A 23,112-nucleotide genomic window follows, 5' to 3' on the forward strand; every position below is an offset into this window, starting at 1 on the left:
CAGCAACTTAAAAGATTGGATGAAAAAAACGACAGAATTAAATTCACATGGAATATTCACAGCACCACCATTCAATACCTCGATGTGGAGATCACACTAAAAGATGGCAGAATCATGACGAACTTGTATCGGAAACCCACTGACAAGAATAACTTATTACATTTCTCCAGCCACCACCCTCCAACCTTGAAGGCACACCTCCCATATAGCCAATTTCTTAGGGTTAAACGAGTGGTCTCTGAGGATCACGTATGCCAGGATCAACTACAAACCATGGCACACAGATTTATCAACAGAGGTTATCCAGAAGACATGGTTCGCAAATCACAGGCCAGAGCCCAATCGAAAACCAGATCAGAATTACTCACGTACAAGCCTAGCACCAAATCGCAAAGGATAACTTGTGTCAGTAAATATTCTAATGTGAGTTCCCAATTCAAAAGAATTATTTACAGGAATTGGCAAATAGTCAAGATGGAAAGCGAGTTCAATGGAATATTTGACCAGGAACCATTGTTTGCTCACTCTAGAGGCAAAAATTTAAGTGATCTGTTAAAACAACCCAAACAAACTACACCCCATCAGATATACAGAGGAACAGTACCATGCTTAAATTGCACCAACTGCCACAACATCATCAAGGGGTCAAACATTAGTCACCCTATGAAAGGAAACAAAATACCTCTAAGGGTTAATGCAACTTGCGACACCACGAATGTGGTTTATCTCTTAAAATGTCCATGTGGAAGTGTGTACGTGGGCCATACAGAAAGAAAACTAAAAGTAAGACTGACAGAACACAAGAGCAATATAAGAACTCACTCCACGAAATCCACAATAGCCACCCATTTTGAAGAAAAACGACACAACTTGAACCAACTAAGAGCGTGCGTTTTGGAAATTGTACCAAGAAAAGAAGGAACTTTGAACAAAAAGAACCTGTTGAAACGTGAAAATCACTGGATTTATTATCTGAACAGTCTCAAGCCGAATGGTTTAAATGATCGCACAGAGTTTGTATGTTATTTATAATTTAGCATGTATATAACTGATCATATAAATTAGCACTACATGTTAGATCCATGGAGCGCGTTTATTATTTTCGATCCAAGAATTGCAAACGTAACAGGATTGATACCGTATAAATCCAGATATATGAGTTTTTGACTTTATGTCTACCTGCAGTTGATAAAGATACAGATAAAGAAACACAGAAAAAAAATCGATCTACTCCCTTACTGCGCATGCGTCATTCACGCAGCGTCAGCGTTATTACACAGAGTTCGAGAGCTCATTTCGCTATAGACCCACCCGCAGACAGGAGCGGAAAGAAACTATCGCAGTAGCACCAGGTGAGCTTAGAACGCCAGGAAGCACGAGGAGATCGGTAGTGATTTTTTAATCGCGCAGCAGCGTAGCTTGAATACCTAGGCTGTCCCTAACCACCGCGTTAACGGATAGTTAAGCAGCAGCGGTTTAGCGTCTTAGTTTCACAGAAACCAGAATGTATTTGAGTATGAACTAAGAAGGGAGATTAAATGTGAAAGGAACTACATATTATCAGAAGAGCGTATGTAACTAATGTGATAACTTGAATGAAATGTAACCATTGTTGATTTAAAGCGAGTTACAATGTACACTGTTTATTTTGTTTGTAGAAAATCCCTGACGAAGGTGAAGGGTTTCACCGAAATGCATTGGATTATTATTGCTACAAATGATGATATGGAAATACATTGTGTCAATTTAAAACAATGTGAAATATAATTTTATCAACTTACAAGTAAAGGACTGATTTGAATTATTTGAAGAGTAACCGTTAGCTGATTCAGCAAATACACTGGTGCCATGGGAGATGCACCTACGATTCTATAGGTGTGCAACCAGTGAGTATGTTTGACGTTGGCCAGATGAGAATCATGTATGCATTTACGAGGGAGGGGCTGAGCGATGAACCTTGTGGAACTCCTCCTATGAGTTTGCAGACTTCCAAAGGGTTACGGTATCAGGCTGACAGCTTGTGTTCTGTCAGTTAGGAAGGAGCAGATCCAGTGGTGATTGATTACTTTGATACCAATTTCGTGCAGACGGTTGATGATGATGGGTTGTGAGACCCTGTCAAGTGCTGCAGAGAAGTCCAGGAGAATGAGGGCTGCCCTGTCTCCTATGTCAAGAATGTTGTGGCTGTCGTCTGTGGCAACGTTGATTTTTGTTTCTGTTCAGTGGTTGGGCCTGAATCTGCACTGCTTTGTGCCAAGGAGCTGGTGGTTGCTGATTAGGTTGATGAGGTGTTAGTTGATTTATTTTAGGTCTGTAGTTGGATAGCGTGACTGGGACCACAGATGATTTCTTAAGTAGAGGCATGACGTGGCATGTTTTCAGGTGTCCGTGAATGTGGCTGAGTTAATGAAAGCATTGAGAATGGGTGTTAGTAGGAGTCCTTTGGTGTAGATGTGGTGGGGGCAAGGGTCAGACGAGTTCACAAGTGGATAGTCTTCCTGGTTTCAGCTATTTCGATGGTGGTAACAGCAGGCTACATGGCCATGGTTCGTTCATCAGCCATTATGGGACGTTGAATTACAACAGTGATGCGATATGGTTGAGGCTTGAAATTGCTGTATATAGTGATGATTTTGTTATAGAACAATTTTCAGTGCTAGTTGCAAAGGTCTCGTGAGGGGGTGATGTTGCTGGAGTCGGCAGAAGGTGCAATGAAATCTTTTGAACATTTTTGTGGAACATGGTTCATTGAGTTAAACAGCTGTCCCTGACATGGTGGGGTCAGCAGGTTACTAATTCGAATTAGGCCTTCACCCTTCCAATGTTGGTAATTTGGGTAAAATGTATTGAAAATGAAGTATAAAGTCAGTTGTTATTTGTCATAGGTATTTCTGAATGCAGAGGTTGGTGTTTCATTTTAAGCGAACACACCCAACTGTCATTGTTGGCAAACCTCGCCCACATACAGGCGTGCCCTGTAGGGAGATTATATAGCTTTCTCATGGCACAAAGAAGGTGAGGAATTACGCGGGGAGTGCTGTGGCCTCACGTCTACGCATCTTTCCTTATTTCTGGCAACAACAAACTAGAGAAACCACTGAACATTTAATTTTATATGCAAGCGGTTGAATGGTAGTTATGGGTGAGAAATAATGGACGTGTTTATCAATTGCGTAGTAGGCGCAGTAACACCAAGGCCCATGTATTTATGGAGCCACTGCACCCAAACGATAGCTGTGCTATTTACTTCCAAACCGGGGAAAGGACGTCCAATTTCCTTGTTTGCATGACATCAGAGCCCGAGGCACCCTTGGCCCGCGCCACTGAACAGAAACACTTGAGCAACCTTGAACTCAGAAGTTCAGCACTTGAAACTAAAGGTGCGCGCGGAAGAATACTTCCAGTGATCTTTTAAGAGAAGCTTGTGCTGATTGGGTGACGCCGCAATCCCGCTCCCATCACGCACGTCTGGAGTTGCACTTCATATTAATTAATTTATTTCATGAACTATTTCAATCATTGGATACATTTGAAGCCATTATAGTGAGTTATGAATGACCTAGACTTCGCACTCCTTTTTCATGTTTTAAGTCGATATTGTTTGTTCTTTCTTTAGTAGAGAACGCCTCAGCCTACGCTGTCGGTCACATCTGACTGCAAAGCAGAGCGAGAATGCCGAATCCGTCACCACGTTCAGGGTCAAAGGTTCTCTTGCTGGACCTGCTTTTATTCTTAATTCTTTCTTTTTTTGTTAACCTTCAGCATCCAATGGTAAATTAGTTACTGGAGCCCTCTGTTAATGTTAACAGATGTATAATTGAATAAACATGAGAAGCTTTTAATATAAAACACACATATTCAAAATGCCCGCCCTAAACACCCTGCACCAGTGCATCATTTGTAAAAGAATGTGGGCCAGTGCCCAAAACTCCGCTCCAGCGGTGTTGTTAAAACTAACCCTGGGCGAAGAACTACGCTCCGTTCGCGGAGCTTGCGGAGTTTCGGCAACTCCGCGTTCTACGGAGAACGCGAAGCTGTCGATTACTCCGCGATCCGGTGCGTAGCGTAGTTCTTGCGCGCTGAATAACATTATCGCGTGCGCGGCAATGGCTTACCTTGGCCCGTCGCGACCGCCTGGGTAGGTTTGCGCGATATTTGACGCGATCACGCACTTTTGTAGTGCGAACGAGAAGATGAGTTCCCGAACATGTCTTACACAACGCGAGCACGTTACTTGTGACCCGGAACAGGAAATAAGGGAACGCAAGCGGGCGGGACAAACCTCTTGGGTAACTTAGCGCACTAGCTATCTCGAGCATGCAGACAGCGCCCCGAACACGCGCACTGCGCTCCCGAAGACGAAAAACGGCGCGCGAACGGGTCTAGCAAGCAACTACGCATGTCTGCGGAGCTACGCGTAGGTCGCGGAGTGCAAGTGCGTCTTCGCGTAGCTCCGCGGAGTGCGGCTCCGCGAACTACGCCCAGGGTTAGTTAAAACTCGGTGCACGTGACTTGGCGAATAAGTGACATAAAGTGCAAAAAGTGTTTGACATAATACAATAGAAAAAGTGTACATGAAATACAAATAGAAAGATGTCTGTCCTTTTTGTATCTACTGGTTCAATATGCACCATGTCACATCATCTAATCCATTTAAAGGATTTTTTACCAAAGACATGGACCAAATAAAATTGTCATTGACAACAACTTTATTTGGTCCATGTCTTTGGTAAACCATCCTTTAAATGGAATTAATGATGTATTACGATGCATGTTGAACTAGTCACCAAGTCACGTTGTGTTTTTCATGTCTGTGTTTGTGACAGCCTCATATGAAAAAATTGTGTATTTTTGGATATATGATTTTGAATATAAGCAATAAGTAATAGCTATATTGTGTGTGATATCATGGAAGAGGGGGTCATTTCCTTGCTGTCCCACTTAAAGCCTCTTAGGAACATGGGAAGGATTGATGAGAACAAGCAAAGGACAGGGCCTCACAAGCCATAATAGAGCATTGGGAATACATGCAAATGCTAATAGCAGTGTGATATTTCATTTATTGGCGAAGAGAAGCAATCTTGCTGATGCAGAAACCAAAGGCACCTCGGTGAAGATATATTTGTTGCCTTTTCTTCCCCTAAATACCCACAATGCACACAGCGTGCTCCACACTTCTTTTATGATGCACCCTATTATAGGTAGACATAGATGTTGACTTACTTGTATGTAATTACCGTATGTTGTCAACACAATATCATTAAAGGCATTTCAGCCTGAGTCCCAACTATACGCTCACGGGTTAGGCTGAACGAGAAGAAAGAGGCAATTCTGTCTGTGTTATTAATTCTAAAAGTAATCAATATTATTATAATATACAGGGCACAATGAGCGTTGAATGAACTATACACCTGTGAGGCTTTTGTCTGAGGCACCTATTCTGCAAACTGACTCACTTCCCCGAATTTCGTCAATAGTGGAAAATGAGGAGAGAGAGGTAATGCGGCTTGGCAAGTAATGCACACTGTCATCAAGTTAGGAAATCAGGGATGTATGCAAATGTTTACTTTTTGCATAATATGCAATTAAGGGCTCTTTTTAAAAGAAAATCCATGAGTATTGTGTGTGTTCCTGGAAATTTAGGAGGAAGTCCGGTGTAAGTCACGCGTAGTCTCAGGAATATGTTTGTAATTGGGTCTTTTTAAATAGGGTCATAGGCACTGGATTGTGTCTCATCCTGACTATCTTTAAACCTGTAGACATGGGTGCAATTCTGTGTGCATCTGTGTCTATGTAGAGCTGAATTAAAACAACTGCTTTCTCTACAAGCCTACATTTTTACCTGGGCACACAAGCAGGGCGCACTTGTCAGGCAGGGTCGGTTTGGCCTGTAGGGCAAATCAGGCAGTACCCGAAGGAGGTCAGTGTGTGTGTCGTTTTTTGTCTGCTGGTGGGCCCTTTTCACGGTCTGCTGGGCCGGTTTTTACTTCTGATTTCCTGGTGTTGCCACAAACATTGCCTGCAGCAAGCTCAATCACATGCTGTCTTCCATACCTTGCCAAAAACTTATACAGAGTGCCTTTATGTGTTCAAAACTGCCCCAGTGTGTAAACATGGGCCCCTTTTTTAGCCTTCTGATTCACTGATGGGGGCACTTTATTTTAGTGCCCGTGCCTAGTTTCTGTCCCAGCCCGACCGTGCCTGAAAGTGATCTCGCGGTCCATTTTACAATGGTCTTGGTTTCTACTAATAGCAATGGTCTTCGTGTATCATCCATTGAACTCACTGGCTTGCCATGAAGCCATTTGCTAGTGCTTGGACGCACTGGCGTAACGAAAACTGAGGGGGCCTCCCTGCACGGTACGTAGAGGGGCCCCTCCGGGCTCAATCATGAGCTCTCTGGCCAGAGTGCAGTGCCGAGGGGGCCCCTTGGAGCTTGAGGCCCCCCTTCACCGCGTGGGCTGCGGGGCCTGTATTACGCCCCTGCTTGGACGAACAGTTTATGAGAATGAAATATCCGTGCACTTGGACAGCTTGCTACATAGTGCATCAAAAGTGTGTCTACTTTTAACCCCTTCCGTGCTGATGACGGAACCGCTCCGTCATCAGCCGCGGTAGCGCTGTGCTGATGACGGAGCGGTTCCGTCATGGCCCGTTCGACGCGCCTGCGCGGCGCTGATTTCACGCCTGCGCGGTGCGTTCTATTGAGCGGGCGGGGCCATGACTGAACCGCTCCGTCATGAGCACAGCTCAACCGAGGCTGGTGACGGAGCGGTTCCGTCACCAGCATGGACGCACCGCGCGGCCACCCCACCCTCTTAGCGCTGCAGCGGAATAGCCGCCGCAGCGAAGGTGTTAAAGAGTGCTTATGTATGTACTGAAAACGTATGCATTTTTTCAAATAGAAAATGATGATGTGGGACTGAAAACTGGCACTTTAAGAAAAAAGTGCCTGCCCTTGGTTTGACGCTGGAGCTAGGGTCAAGCATAGGGGGATATAGTGCCTTGCTTTGCAGGCACATGCACACCATGCGTTGTGTTCTGACCCTAACATTGGCAGCACCTCGCTTTTTTTGTTTGCTCAAATCATCCAGTGGGACATGTCACCTAGGAATTTATTCATTTGGATTTGACTCCAGAAATTGTTGCTGAATTGAAAAGTGGGTTCGAGTGTTGTCCACTTACATTTCGATGTGTGCCCTCTGACGTACTGGTATCTAAGCATGTGACTTTTGAACGGTATGGGAGAGAAATGTAAATATAAACATCTGGACTGAGAGAGGGCTCCTCGCTCAGATGTTCAACCCTTGAAACTGAAATTGAATCTAAAATGGCTCCTCTGCTTTCTTGGTGAAAAGCTGTGCTGACTGGATGACCATCTGAATTATAGGACACGCCTCAATGGAGAAAGGTTCACCTGGAGCTTAGGTGACCAGCATGGCCCACACAGAGGCACTGTACTGTGTGAGTACCCAGCTGTGGCACCTTAGCGGTGAAGCTAAGTTGGCAATAGTCAGTGCATGGAAAGAATGCGCAAAGACACTAATAGTGGAATCATCAGGCAAGCAAGTGACTTATTTGTTAGCCTAAGAAAACCTCACTGTATAGTGCATTGCACACATGCAAACTTGGAAAAATAAAGAGAAATGAAAATATTTCTATACGTTACGCCTGTCTCATGGAGGCATAAGGTATTGACCCTCTCTGCAAATGTTAGAGGCAATTCCCCTGGGTGGTTGCATGGGAATGCCTATGTACCCCCAATGGAGTGCTCCCTTATGGTAAACAATAGCATAGAACAACTTTACATTACTTTGTGTGACTTTCCAATGTAAATCCTGGTTTACATTGGATACTAAATCTTCCCCCAACTCTTTGTGGCAGATTCGTGTGACTTTTTTAACAATCAAGCGCAAAGCCTTAGAAAACCTGGGCCTCTATGTTTAGGCTGAATGCTGCAGAGGTGTAATGAATATGTCAGTTTCGTTTAAATAAGTGGATTCCTAAATCAAAACATCCTGATGGTTAAGAAGTGAAGCCATACAAGGTACCTCCACGTTTAAATAGTAGCCGCTGATCAGTCATGTGGAACCACGGAAAAAGCCTAGCTGTCAGATGTAGAGCTACGACACAATATTAAAGACACACACAGCTCTTAATAAACGGTTGCAGCATAACATATTTTTCATATAAGGATTTAGACTCTCTCTTCATTTGCGGAAATGGATTAGTATTTACTATGTTTAATAATTGATAGAACATTACTGACCTGCACCAGCAATAATGTTTAAAACTGCCTCTCCCCCAGTGTCTTCAGTGGAATCGTCCAGGAGCGCCTCTGGGTGTGGCTTCATCATGAATGGGGTGTGCACGTGGCATTCTGGAACAAGCCCCCATTCACAGATTCCGAATTTCCTTCAGTGTGTCTGCTCTTGAAACAATAACAGTGTTTTGTGACTTTGAACTTTTGATGTGTGTGGCGACCTCAGTGGAACCAAGCTCTCTGGCTCAAACTTATAAAAATATTGTATTGAAGTCACAGAAATCCATTCCTCAAAGTGTCAGGTGTTGTGGAAGTGACATCATGCACCAGTTGACCCTGATGACATCACAAATGGGATGCTGTAAAGACATATTACAACAATCACAAAGAAGACATGCTTACATGTTTTCCTGATGCTGTCTAATTGAGTCTTTTGACCGCTGGCAAAGGGAATTGCCAAGAGTAATATCTACTTCTGAAAGGTTATCCTATTTGACTTCCAAAACTGAAATATTATATCATAAGGAATGACCAGATACATTTTGGGTACTCTCCTTACACTATATCTGGGCTGAGGTGACCTCTGTTGGCCCCAGGGGAGTTGTGGGGTCTGATTTGAATGCCCACAACTTTACGTTTTGACCAGCATACTCTTGCCAAACTACCCATATGAATTGAATTCGTGGTCAGGGTTTCCAATCTCTCAAGAATTGTCGCAAACACCACCACCTCTCCAAAAGATGATTGTTGGATAAGTTACAGAGTCTCCGAAATGCCACATTCATAGACCGAGGGGTGAACTCTCCCAGAACGGCAGCCATGTAGTGAGTTGTGGAGACCTCAGCATGTGATTGCCAAGTAGTGATGGCCAACATGACAAAGGGGCATGGGCCAAGGTAGGCCCCTGACCCAGGAGATATGTGATGAGTGAGAGAAGCAGTGTCCAGATGACATGGTCATGGAGGCGGGTTTCTGCTAGGACAGGGCCTTTAGACAGGAACATGGTGCAGTCTCCTGTCACTTTTGCTGAAACATCATTTGATCGAAACTTTAATTTAAGCCCACTTGCAGGAAATCGAGAACTTAGGCGCTCATCATGAAAGTAATGGGCCTACCAATTAAAATCAATACATTTTGAGAAAAGTTTGAGTATTGTTTACAGATAAGTGGGCCGGGCCTGCTGTCCTGGCTTGGGCAGTAGAGGCAGTGCCTCCGCGGTGCCAGCTGCGGCTCACCCACTAAATATAGAGTTTGCCTCCTGGGCTTTGGCTACAGTGAGGGTGGCTCCTGGTTGGAGGTTCCATGACAGCAAGTCACCATGCAGGGGGCAAAACTAGTCTTTTTTGTGAAAAAATGGCATGGTTGATCCAGCAGACTTTGATACTAAAGAGGCAGATGGGAATAGTGTTTTAAGGGCTACAATATGAGGGTCCCTCTGATGGCATTTCCTCCGGCGTCAGGACTGCACTGTGTTTTCTTCACAGCCATGGGAGCAAATGGGTGGGCCAATTTTTGTCAGAAATCCCTTTACCACTTATCTTCAAGTAGGGCCTTTGCCTTGTTTCACCCAAGCCTCAGAGAGACTAGGGGCCAGATTTGTCTAGCCTTTGCACCAATGCAGTGTCACAAAAAGTGACACAAACCTTTGCAATGGCTTGAATTGGGATGTCCTTTCCTGCGTAAATCATGATTTGTGCTGGAACGTAGTCTTCGAGTGATACAAAGTAGCACTTTGCACAACTTTGCATCAAGACGGTGGGGCATATTACTAACAACTAGCAATATTTTTCGCTAAATAAGCTTAGCGAAATTTTTTCTATCGCCGTGCATCGCCGGATTTTATCGCAGAGATAACGTGCTATTAGCAACGTTTATCTCAAATGCGATAACCTTTCCGGCGATAGCGGCTTAATGCGCGAATATCGCTGGAAATCCAGCGATATTCAGGCATTAACGCCAATAGGGTCTTAACCTGACTATCCAACTCCCATTGGATATACAGGTTAAGAACTGGTCTGAGCAGGCGTTTGTTTTCAGCGATATTCGTGATTAGTGCAAATTTTTTTATTGCTGCTCCTGCGTTGATAATAGGCGATAGCGATGTTAGCGACTGCTTTCAGTCCCTAACAGGTTGGATACGCCCACTTTGCATATCATTAGCGATAAATATCGCTGACATGCAAAGCGGGCCCCAAACTGCTCGCTATCGTCTCAAAGCTGTTGCTAACTGATGTTAGCGACAGCTTGCTAATAGGGCGATGAAATTATCGCCGCTTTGCGGCCGAAAACAGCAGCAAAAGCGGCGATATTTTCATATTGCCTGCCTTGGTAATATGCCCCGGTATTCCTTGGGTGGGATATGAGCGGTCCCATGCAAACCACCCATGGTTTTTGACAGGAAGCCCTATCTACTTAAAATGCTAGACAGGACTTAGTAGCAAAAATGCACGGCTCCTCAAGGCTGGCATAACATTTGAGAAAGATGTTCTTTTCTCAAAACTTTTCTACGTATGCATGTGTGCTGTAGTTTACCGCACACATATAAAGTTAGAAAACGTTAACACTGTCTAAGCATAGTATTTTGTACATGAAGGGTACTGAGGGCCAGCCCCATGCTAGCTATCACGCTCACTTGTGTTAGTGACGCAAGGTAGCGTAAGGAATGCCAGCACAGGGGAGAGAGAAACAGCGCCGTAATTGAGCAGATATGGCGTAGAACTGCTTTCTCTCCCTCACGCCACGCAGTACAGCAACTTTGGTAGCTGGGCTCCATTGCGTGTGTTCCTTGTAAACGTACCCCCGTGTGTGTGTGTAATGAAACTTGTGGTATTATTTAATATCCTGTAACTGGGTATATGTGCTTTGGGTACTTTTGAACGCAGATTGTCAAATTGTGATTGCTCTCATTGTGACACCCGTGTTTTTTCTTTCGATATTTAGGAACAGTGCTTTCTGAAAACTTTCGAGTGGAGGTGAACATGGCTGGAATAAAGGGTTACATTGAGTTCAACCCCCTCCTGAAGACAGCTGTTCAGAATCTGACGGGCACAGGCGTCGGCGCCTTCAACGTTTCATTGCACGAATTTCCGGTTATGTACGGCCACTTTCCAGACCCATGTGCCCAGGCGAATCTAGGAGACCAGCTCTACACCTTCACATTCAACAACTCACAATCTCCAAGCGGAGCTTTCAATGTTAATGGGCTTTTTGGCGCCAACATCAGCCTGGACGATCTGTCACTCGTGGTAAAAACGTACAACTGCCAAGCCTGTGGAAACATCCGGAAAGAAGGGGGCACAGTGCGCACTTGGCAGGCAAAATTCTACTCTGCAGTCCTTGGGGAAACATATTTTCGGCAGCGGGATGGTGACACGTCCTTGACAATTCTGACGGAGTTCGTGACAGTGCGTGCGGGAGAAAACCCAGTGCTCAACGTGTCCATGTATTTTGTACCAACGTGCAGCCCGTATGAGAGTAAAGCCAACGTCTCACTTGGCGTGTTTAAAGTAGGTATGTTTCCTATAGCCATAAAATCAGGACGAAGAGTGCCCAACATAACAGTCCAGCAATTTGTGTCCCTTCGTTTTAAAGACCAGTGGGTTTGTGCAGAATTGCACCCGCTTGAGTCTAAAAGTGTGAACGCGATAATTGACATGAACGGGGTCAAAGGACATTTGAGTTTCACCCAGGTTTCCCCCTTTGATTCTACACAGATTTCAGTGGATCTAAGGAACTCCAGTGGACTGGAAAAGTATTACCATGTCCACAAGTTCCCTGTTCCTCAGAGAAGAGACCCTTCAGAAAACCTATGTGACCAGAATAGCACTGGAGACCACTGGAACCCCTTTATTGCCAATGTCAGTGCTGCATCTTACCCCAAGGGCCCAGGGGCAACGCACGACCTGTACGAAATGGGGGATCTGAGTGGAAGGCATGGCTCTTTGGAAGGTGTGAATAGATCTTCATCTGTGTTTCTTGACTGGAACCTGCCTCTTTTTGGCAGAAACAGCATTGTTGGTCGCTCTATTGTCATACATAAAGCGGATAATGCCAGGCTGGCCTGTGGTAGCATTGGATATGGCGCCGAGGTGATCACGGGAATTGCAGTGTTCAGGACTACGGTGGTTGGCAGGGTTATCTTCAGGCAGCTGAAAAGCAACCCATACGCTGACTTGTCGATCTACATTGATCTCTCATACAGCAATGTTTCGGCTGTTTCAACATTTAACCACAACTGGCATGTCCACGGGTGCCCGATCAGTACAGAAATGGACGCTGACGTGGACGCTTGCCGCAGCACCGAAGGACATTTTAATCCTACAGGAGTTGAAGTCAATGCTAATTACAGTCAGAATTGTCAGCCTCAGAGCCCTTTCTTGTGTGAGGTGGGGGATTTTGCAGGGAGACATAAACCCCTCAACCTCACCAGCTATGCACGATCAGTCCAGGCCAAAGCCTTTTTCACAGACACCACATCAGCTCTCGCTGGATTTGCTTCATTTCTTGGGAGGTCCTTAGTGATCCATGGACCAGACCAGACATTGACTAGAATTGCCTGTGCGAACATTACTTTGCTGCGACCATCAGCAGGAAAGACAGGCCAGTGGTTTGGTTCCAAGCAAGTCGAAGGCGAATTCAACGTCTCCCAGCCCATGGAGCTGGATCCTAGCGCAATCTCCATCTCGTTCACAAATCTGAGAAGCATTTGTGGTGGTTATCATGTTCATTTGCTGCCAATCATGCAGAATACCCCAGAGGCATGTGCAGACATTCTCATCAAAGGGCATTTTAATCCATTTCTTATTAACATGTCCATGTCTCCTTCTCCTGGCATGGGCACAGTGGATAAATATGAAGTGGGGGATATAAGTGGGAAGATTGGCACCTTAGCAGACAAAAATACACATTCTCAACAGTACCTCGACTCCAATCTACCACTCTCAGGACCGCACAGTATACTTAGACGTTCACTTGTGATTCATTACATCAATGGATCTAGGTAAGTGGTATATGATTTGTAAAAAAACGTAAATGTTGCCCTTCATACCCTCATGTGTCTGCCCGAGCGTGCCGCAGCCGACAGATCAGGCCTTGAATCCCTATCTATGGGCCTGGGCACAATGTGGTTCGGCTGGTGGAGGTAAAAGGAAAGACTAACTTCTGTTGCCTAAACAGCAGATGACTATGTTGAGAGATGTGTGCAGTGTCCCCTTGTATACAACCTAGCCTTATATATGGATTTTTCGCTGGATTTACACAGTCAAAGACTGTTTACCCTCCACCCAAAAGACCACATACTGCATGCCAAGCTCCCTTTGTTGGGGATAAAGTACAGCAAGCCTATGAGTTACTGTCCCTAGGGGAATACAAGCCCACTCAGAATCTGTAGACCTGGTCTTGGGTCATGCAGAGCATTCACATTCATATGTGGGACACACTCAATCAAGGCCTCTTCACCCATGTCTTACGGTTAGTGGGGGGGGAATTTACCTTTTGGATCCTTCTGTTTTGACCTCAGCCACCACTGAAGCTTTCGAATCCACACTATAGCAGCTTCCATAATGCAATCCAAGTGGGCTTAGGAGCAGGGCCGGACTGGCTACCGGGCAGTTTGGAATGCTGCTGAGCTGGGGGCTGATTTAGTTCATGGAGACCTGCGTGTGCTAAATAAAATTAGTTTTGCTTTAATTATTTCGAAGCACACGCAGGTCTCCATGAACAAAATCAGCCCCCACCGCAGTTAAATCAGCCCCAGCTCGGCAGCATTCCAAACTGCCCGGTAGTCAGTCCGGCCCTGCTTAGGAGCTAATGATTATTATGGCCAGGACATGGTCTGTGGCCTTATAGTGGTGATCTAACATGCCGACCTATTTACTGTTCGCCCGGAATCTGATGTTTGTGTTAGCAATGGACCTGGGCAACTCTGTATTAGGACTAGTAGGGGGAGACCAGGCATATCGGACATAAAGACATACCTGCAAGCGGGTCAGGATGGTTAAATGGGGCTGGTCAAATGGGGCCATTTGAATGTGAGTGCAAGTGTAAAAAATTGGTGCAAAAACTATTTGCACCCCATTTAGCACCTGTGCCATTTAGGAGAGGAGGAACAATTGCTCCAGTGTTTGTGAGGACTCTTAGCACCAGGCTGTAACTGGTTATAACTGGCTATGCAAAACAGTGTACCTTGGGTAACAGCACAAATATGTTTTGCATAAAAATCATCTACACAGTTTGTTTCCCACTATTGAGCACAGAGGTATTAATCTGGTGCATAAGCACAATGGTATTTCCACACAAGTGTGTTTGTACCCATGCCTTAATAACCATGATTATGTGCACCAGTTGGGTTATCCAGCGAGTCTTGTTACTTCTCTACAAGGTCAGTGCTTAATTTGAGCTGGTGGGTTCTGGTGCTCCGCACCAGCACTTAATTGTTAACACCAGCACTTGTGACAATCTGCGACAAGTTGGCGCTGTCTGGATAATTTATAGATTACCACAACAACAGGTAATTATTAATTCAATATACATTAAAAATAACTATGAGCTGCTGCTTAAGCCATTCTTATAGCCTTGGGGGCTTGGAATAGTCTGAATTGTCACACTTGCAGGAGCGTGATGTTTAGTAGTTGTGTAGGTTCTGTCATTCTCAGCAAAACACACAAGATGATGGACAGAATGTTGCACAATGGCTAAACATTCACCCCCAGTCACAGATCTGGGTTTAATCCATCGTTATTTTGCTCACCAAGCCACCCTAGTTCAGACATGGCCATATGCAAATCAGCCTTGACCCTGTGCCTCATGGGAACAGTCCGGACCGAACTGCCAAGCCATGTCTTCCCTGGACCGGAATCAAGCATCCTAGGACTAGTTTCTGGCTACCAGCCTTCATCAGCCAGGATAGCTTGACTCCAGTGGTGTAGTGAGCACGGGACCTACGTCTGGGCATACCCTTCCCACATAGAGTGAACAGCAAAACACACAAAATGATTGACGGAATGTTGCACAATGGCAAAACATTCACCACCAGTCACAGATCTGGGTTTAATCCATCATTATTTTGCTCACCAAGCCACCCCACTTCAGACATGGCCATATGCAAATTAGTCTTGACCCTGTGCCTCATGGGAACAGTCCAGACCGAACTGCCAAGCCATGTCTTCCCTGGACCGGAATCAAGCATCCTGGACCGGTTTCTGGCTATCAGCCTTCATCAGCCAGGATAGCTTGACTCCAGTAGCGTAGTGAGCACGGGACCCACGTCTGGGCATACCCTTCCCACATAGGGTGAACAGCAAAACACACAATATGATGGACGGAATGTTGCACAATGGCAAAACATTCACCCCCAGTCACAGATCTGGGTTTAATCCATTGTTATTTTTCTAACCAAGCCACCCCAGTTCAGACATGGCCATATGCAAATCAGTCTTGACCCTGTGCCTCATGGGAACAGTCCAGACCGAACTGCCTAGCCATGTCTTCCCTGGACCGGAATCAAGCATCATAGGACCGGCTTGGCAGTTCGGGCTGGACTGTTCCCATGGGGCACATGGTCAAGACTGATTTGCATATGGCTGGATTCAAACTGGAATGGCATGGTGAGCAAAAAAAACGATGGATTAAGGCCCAGATCTCTGTACTGGGGTGAATGTATGACATTGTTCTGCATTCTGTCCATCAACTGTTGTTTTTGCATTTGTCACCCCGAGTGGGAAGGGTATGCTCAGATGTGAGTCCAGTGCTCTCCATGCCACTGGAATCAAGATATCCTGGCTGATGAGGGCTGAAAGCCCGAAACCAGTCCTAGGATGCTTATTTCCAGTCCAGGGAGCAGTGCTTAATTTGTAAAAAAGAAATAAGTGCCAGGGCTCTCGTCAGGAGGCCACAACAGCTTGCAGCACTCATTTCCCCTGCCAGCACTGAGAATGACAGATCCAATGCAAAAACAACAGTTGATGGACAGAATTCAGAACAATGTCATACATTCACCCAGTACAGAGATCTGGGCTTTAATCCATTGTTTTATTGCTCACCATGCCATTCCAGTTTGAACCCAGCCATATGCAAATCAGTCTTGACCCTGTGCCCCATGGGAACAGTCCAGCCCGGACTGCCAAGCCAGGTCCTCCCTGGACTGGAAACAAGCATTCTAGGACCGGTTTCGGTCTTTCAGCCCTCATCAGCCAGGATAGTTTGATTCCAGTGGCACGGAGAGCACAGGACTCACGTCTGAGCATACCCATCCCACTCAGGGAGACAAATGCAAAAACAACAGTTGATGGACAGAAGGCAGAACAATGTCATACATTCACCCCAGTACAGCGATCTGGGCCTTAATCCATCGTTTTTTTGCTCACCATGCCATTCCAGTTTGAACCCAGCCATATGCAAATCAGTCTTGACCCTGTGCCCCATGGGAACAGTCCAACCCGAACTGCCAAGCCAGGTCCTCTGCTATTGTGGTGTCAGTTGCACTAGTAGATTCTCTGCTTGATTAAGCACTAGAAATTGGCCCTTACATTTATTGAATTCTCCTGGTCTGAAAGAGTTCTGGATTCTGCCCAGGTTGAAAATCTAAGATGGCTGCGCTTTGTGTCCAATGTGGTACACTACATATTCTGGCAAAGGTTTCATAAGGCTCCTGGTTTTCTTAGCTATACAATCAGCATTCGCCACTCTTGTAGTGCTTGGTGTGTGAGGCCTGCACTGGAGCACAATAATGAAATTGAGGGTCATTATATGTTAAGAAATGTTGTTGTTGCTTTTCTCTTTAAGACAATTGCATTTAGTTGGGGGCCTGACAGAGTTTGCACCCCCATTAATTAATGTTTTCCCTTCCACTCTCCTCATACTTTATAATCTAACGTCTATTTTGGTAAAATATAATTCACCAGAATGCTCCAAACCACTAGAAAGTGAGTGACCTTGCAGAGGAAGCAGTTGCCAGATACCGCCACATATATATTCACAGTCATATTCAATAACTAGGTAGTATTTATAGTATCTATGTTGTGCTTTGAGTCTTTCATATGAAAACTATCCTGTATCCTCTCACTGGATTTTACTTGATCCTTTCTGGTCCTACATTTTTCCCCTTACACTTTGTTCATTACGGTTGTGTGAGTCCTTGTTTCGTGTTTCCACTCTCATAGGGTTTGAATGATAATAGTCAAATAATTGCTACCATATTAAATATAGGGATTTAAACTCGTGCCCTAACTAAGGATACAACATTGCGACTCTATGCATCCACAAATATGTGTCAGCCACTTTACCAACTTTGTACAGCCTCAGAAAGCGTCTAAAGATTTTATTAAAAATGTGGTTAAAAAAAGAAATCTGCAAAACTGTGCTTTGTTGTAGAAAAAGCCAGCTGATCGCTCTTGTGCATACTTATTTTTATAAACATCAGTGAAACCTTCTTCCAAGATTTTTCCCATTTGTGACTGAAAATAAAACTAGCAAATTATACTTTTTCTGCAAATTTCCCACATGAAGTTTTTTTATAAGTCGCACATTGCCAGAGCCATACGTCTTTTTTAAATTCATATATTCAAAACATTGCCACTTCGCCAAATACGAAAAATCAGAAACCCCACTCAATGTTGCCTGCTCTGAAAATTGGGCATAATGGGGAGATCGTGATTTTTGCACCAAAATCCCCACGTTCCGATATGTACCATCCTTTTCTATCCTGTATATTATGGCACCTTTGACCTGCTAAAATTTATTAGGGGAGAAATCCAACTTTTGGTAAAATCCAACAAACTCAGGATTTGTTTACTGTGCAAACAGTTGTTTGCACCGATGTCATATTTTTACGAGCCATTCATTAAGACCTGTGTAGGCAAAGGTTTCACGTCATTAGTGGCAGTTTAACACCTAAAAAGAGCAATAAGGAAAGGAAAGGCGAATTTTAACCTGTGCATCTGTCCTGCAACAGGTCAGGTGCCTTTTTAGAAACTTTTGATCCACTGAAACTGCAAAACGTTTTTTTAGCTGAAAATCTGCAAATTATGCAACTATTGGTGGATTGTGTGGCATGTATGATAAATCCTTGATTCAGATTATCTTGCTTGGTTTATGCATGGCGTTCGTTGCATGTACAGTTTAATGTTTGATCTACAGCACTATAATACTTACCAGTGCAGTGGCTCTATAGAAAAACAATGAAAATAAATAAATGATGAAACCACCACTACCACAGAATCATGTTATGTAATGGTGCTGCACATAGCACATCAACATCATATAGGACACGTCTGCAGTTAGAATCTCATTTACATACAGTACATGAAAATAAACAAGCTTCAGTAATACACATTGGCCAACCTGGTTAACCCCTCCCTTAAAATGCTCCCCCAAGATACCAAATCCACCAAATGAAATCACTCACATGCCGCCCATGTATTTAGCCTCTCCCATCTCATGGCCGTTCCTACTAAAGCCCCCAAACTCTCACAGCTCGCACCCTCTGTCCTCAACTAGCCCACCCCAGGCCCTGCGCTGTGCTCCCCCTGCCGCCCCGGGGGTGTGGATATGCCTGTTCATGACTCACCATTCCCCCAACTACTGCCTGAAGTTGGCAGTCACTAATATGGACAGGCCAGCTACATTTAGCTGGGTGCTAATTCAGGCTGGATGAATGCAGCGGCGCTCCTCCACAATGGCGGAGAAGCATCGCCCCGCTGCTTGGCTCAGAGCTAGCAAATGTTGTTGCAATGTTGTTGCATCGTTTTATTTGTTTTTTGCCGGCTCTCAGCCAGCGCTGTAGGGAGGGGTGAGCCTAGGCATGGGAGCGACCACCTGAGGCCGCCCCTGTTCCATCACAACCCCTGTGCGACTCCTTAGCTGACTATTTCTATGAAAAAGTTAATACAATCTATTCGGAATTTACGACTAATAAAAAAAGCAAAATACAGTTAACCCTCATTAATCCCCCTGACCATTGCTTGGTGCAATTTGATAAAGTTACTGAGCAACAAATTGCGGAGATAATGAAAATCATAAAGTCAGGATTGACCACAGATCCATGTCCACCTAAAGTGCTCGCTCCTGTCATCAATCTAATAGCCCCAGTAATAGCGCAATCTGTAATTCTATGTTTACAGCTGGAATCTATCCGGATTCACTGAAAAAATACCTTCCTCAAACCACTCTTAAAAAAACCCCACCTGAATCCAGAGGACACTAAGAACTACAGGCCTATAGCTAGCCTACTTTTTCTGGCCAAGGTGGTTGAGAAGGCATGAATTTACAACTCTCTGAATATATTGAGGACCACCACCTGCTGGACGACACTCGGTTTCGGTTCCGCAAACTACACGGCACTGAAACTGCTTTAATTAAAGCCTCTGAAGATATAAGAATTATTAGGGACCAGGGAGGCACAGCTGTGCTTATATTGCTAGATTTATCAGCTGCCTTTGACACGGTCGATCATTCCATCCTGATCGACCGTGTCTCGGCTATGGGCATCCAAAATAGGGCAAAAGAACTGCTCTCCTCCTTTCTCTCAGACAGGACTCAGGCTGTGACCCTAGGTTCCTTTCAATCTGCCCATCTGACTCTTCCGTGTGGAGTTCCCCAAGGCTCATCCCTGAGTCCGACACTTTTTAATATCTATGTGTCGGACCTAGCTAGAGTTATAAAAGCTCACGGGATGGGCCTTACGTCCTACGCGGATGACACCCAGTTGGTGCTTGCAGTAAACGATGATGGAGAGAAGGTTGCTGAAAGCTTTCAAGAAGGTATGCTGGCCATCAGTAATTGAATGGCCAGCTACTGCCTTAAATTGAACTCTGAAAAAATGGAGGTCATCATCTTCGAAAAGCTGTCTCCTTCATTGTCCAGTTCCTGGTAGCCACCGTCACTGGGTACTCTGCCTAACCCGGTCACCAAGGTTAGGAATTTAGGAGTTATGTTTGATGACAGTCTGAATTTTGTCTTTCATGCCAACCAAGTTGTCTCGCCAGTATTTTACAAACTCAGATTGATCAAGAAGATCGTTCCTTATCTTCCCGAAAAGCGCAGGAAAAACCTTGGTTAGCAGGCTAGTGATGTCATCTTTGGACTACTGCAATGGGTTGCTTGCTAGTGCACAAAGCAGGGTAATCAACAAACTGCAAACTGTTCAAAATGCCGCCGCTAGAATGTTGTCAGGGACCCCTAAATTTAAACCTATATCCCACGTGATCAAAAATTACCATTGGTTGGCAGTTAGGAATCGTATAAAATTTAAAGCTTTATGTATTGCCTTCAAAGCCTCACGTAAACTAGGCCCTCAGTTCCTGATAAATCAGCTACTCACATACTATCCCAACAGACAACTTTGTTCTTCCACTACACACCAGCTACAGGTACCACGAATAAAGACAGTGTCTTGGGGAGAAAGGCGTTTCGTGGTGACAGCGGCAAGATTGTGGAATGCTCTACCGTTGCAGATTCGTTCCTGCCAGTCACTGTTGCACTTCCGCAAGATGATAAAAACATGGTTGTTTAACCAATAAGCTAGCCTCTGACTCTGTCTAGTCCACAGCGCCGAGACGCTCAAGAGCATTTGTTGCGCTTTATAAGTTTCAAAAATAAATAAATAAATAGGCATGGGAGGTGGGAGGAGGAGTGCTACGTGCATTCCACTCCCTAAGTGCACATGCTTGTTTGGCCGGCCATTCTCAGGCCGACCAAAACAGACATATGCACTTAGGTTTTCTCCAGCCCAGCTGCATTGAGCAGCTCGGCTGGAGAAACCCCCACAGACTCCCTGGTCTGAACAGGGCATCTTTTGAGTCCACTCAGGCCTATCCTTGCGCTGCTCTGCAGCACGGGGATTAGATGGGAGTCTATCCCAGAGGCTGCTGGGACCCAGGAAGAAGAGGAGAGGCGATGCGACGCTGGAGACAGCAAGTTTTTTCTGTTTAAAATCTATTATTTCTAACCAAACCACCCCCCACGCAACCCCCTCCCTCTCGCACTCCCCCTCGCGCCCTACCACCATTTATTTGTGGCGGCTGCCACTGGATGAACATATACATAAAAATAAAAAAGAATGAAGTGTGTGAAACTATGTCCTCTGTTTAGGGATCGGCATGTAACTCTTTTCTTTTCCTAGCTCTGAAAATTGTATACATTTGTATCCACTCTCATGGATAAAATTAGCATTAATATATTAATTGAAATTCATAAACATTTAAATGCAGAGATGAAGCTGGCAGGTCCGGTGGAATCCGGCATTTTGACATTGTTGCCTTGTTCGTTCTTAAACAAGGGGGTTTCTCCATGGCTGTATATCCGTACATCACGCATAAGGAAAGTAATTTGAAATTTCGGCCAGTGGATAGGAAGGCGTGCCAATCCGGCCCTGGATTGTCCAATATAAATGCATCTATTCGGGGCATTGAGTTTGGTCATTCTCTCGCAGGTTTCTCCCAGGGTCAGGTTACTACCGAATTGGTGTCTGAAAGAAAGGGCTAAGAATACACGGTGCACACTAGATATATAATACACCTTTATAAATGATTGTTGGTGTGAGTAATCTTTAACGCCTCCCGTAAAGACTGGAGAATCCATAGAAATGCTCGTTTTGTGTTTAGAACAGCCTTTGTGTATTCTTTGTCACAGTTAGGTGGTGAGACCTACAATCTGCCACCCTCGAATATAAACTTTAGCAAACGCTATGAATGCTGTTGAACAAAGAACACCGGTTTAATTTCATTTTTACCCTAATGAGGTACCATAGCCTCATCGTGCATTCGGTCTGTGCTTTCCTCCTCTAGTGCACCGTGCAGTTTCGAGCAGTTCATTATGCTCTCGGACGAAGAAAAGCGACATCACTTTTTAACATGTTTCAATATTACATCAGACTATTTGTAAAACAATTATCTGTTTCAGCACTGTAATGTAATGCGATGTTTATTGTCTGATTAATACAAATCATTACAAATAACAACATAAAAATCACATTTTGCATGTGTCAGTCACTATGAGCAAATATAAAAATAGCAAAATCATTAACTTATGCCAATTGAAAACATACCATATTAATTAATCATGTGAAATTAATTACTTGAAAACATGATTATACCAAGTATATTTGGAAAAAGATGCTTCGTGTAATCACAGTGATTAAAAAAAACCCATAAAAAAAGATTTAATTTAGTGCCAGAGAGGTTACACATAGCCATTTTTAGAGCTATGATCCAGCATACTCAGATTCCTACTAAACATGAAAGGAAATATTAAAACAAACTGTGCATATTGATACTAAAGTACTCAAGTGCCTATAATTTTCCAGTCCATTTGATATCGGTATAAGGTATCCTATCAGACCTTTATAAAAAAAACTTTAGAAACAAAGAGGAGATATAACATGCTTACAGTTTAGGATAGAGATGTAAACATTCTTTTCGCCAAAGCCAGAAACTTAACAAACCGGCAAATCATTGGGATGGATTGGCCCAATAAACAAAGCTTAATAGTTGGGCGACACATTCTCACTGCTGCTTTTAAAAACAATAGCTTTAACATAATATGACCTGCCTCAAGGAGGTAAGGATAGACACAAAAATGGGCCTCATTTATGAGGCCTTGCGTCACTTTTACGCCGCCGGTGCGTCACTTTTTGTGACGCATCGGCAGCGTAAAACATGCCTCCTGTTGCGCACTATTTACAAAGTGACGCATTTAAGCAGATGCGTCACTTTGTAAACCCCTGCGCTACACTATACCTGAGCCAGGTATAATGTATGCAGAGGGGGCGTTCCCCCGCAAAAAGCCTCGTAATAGTGACGCAGTGAAATCTATGAGATTTCACTGCGTCACTTTTAGGACGCTGTTGCGTCAAA

At 44.5% G+C, this 23,112-nt stretch overlaps 1 protein-coding gene across 1 annotated transcript in view; it reads left to right on the forward strand.

The window, feature by feature from the left end:
* LOC144768738 (uncharacterized) overlaps positions 1–23,112 on the forward strand; it is a 376,353-nt gene that overhangs the window by 91,684 nt on the left and 261,557 nt on the right. The window contains exon 2 of the mRNA XM_078652621.1: positions 11,204–13,262. Within this exon, the coding sequence (XP_078508747.1) occupies positions 11,204–13,262 (2,059 nt within the window). The remainder of the gene's footprint in view (positions 1–11,203; positions 13,263–23,112) is intronic.

This window comes from Lissotriton helveticus, chromosome 7, assembly GCF_964261635.1.
Source record: "Lissotriton helveticus chromosome 7, aLisHel1.1, whole genome shotgun sequence".
Taxonomy (NCBI): Eukaryota; Metazoa; Chordata; class Amphibia; order Caudata; family Salamandridae; genus Lissotriton; species Lissotriton helveticus.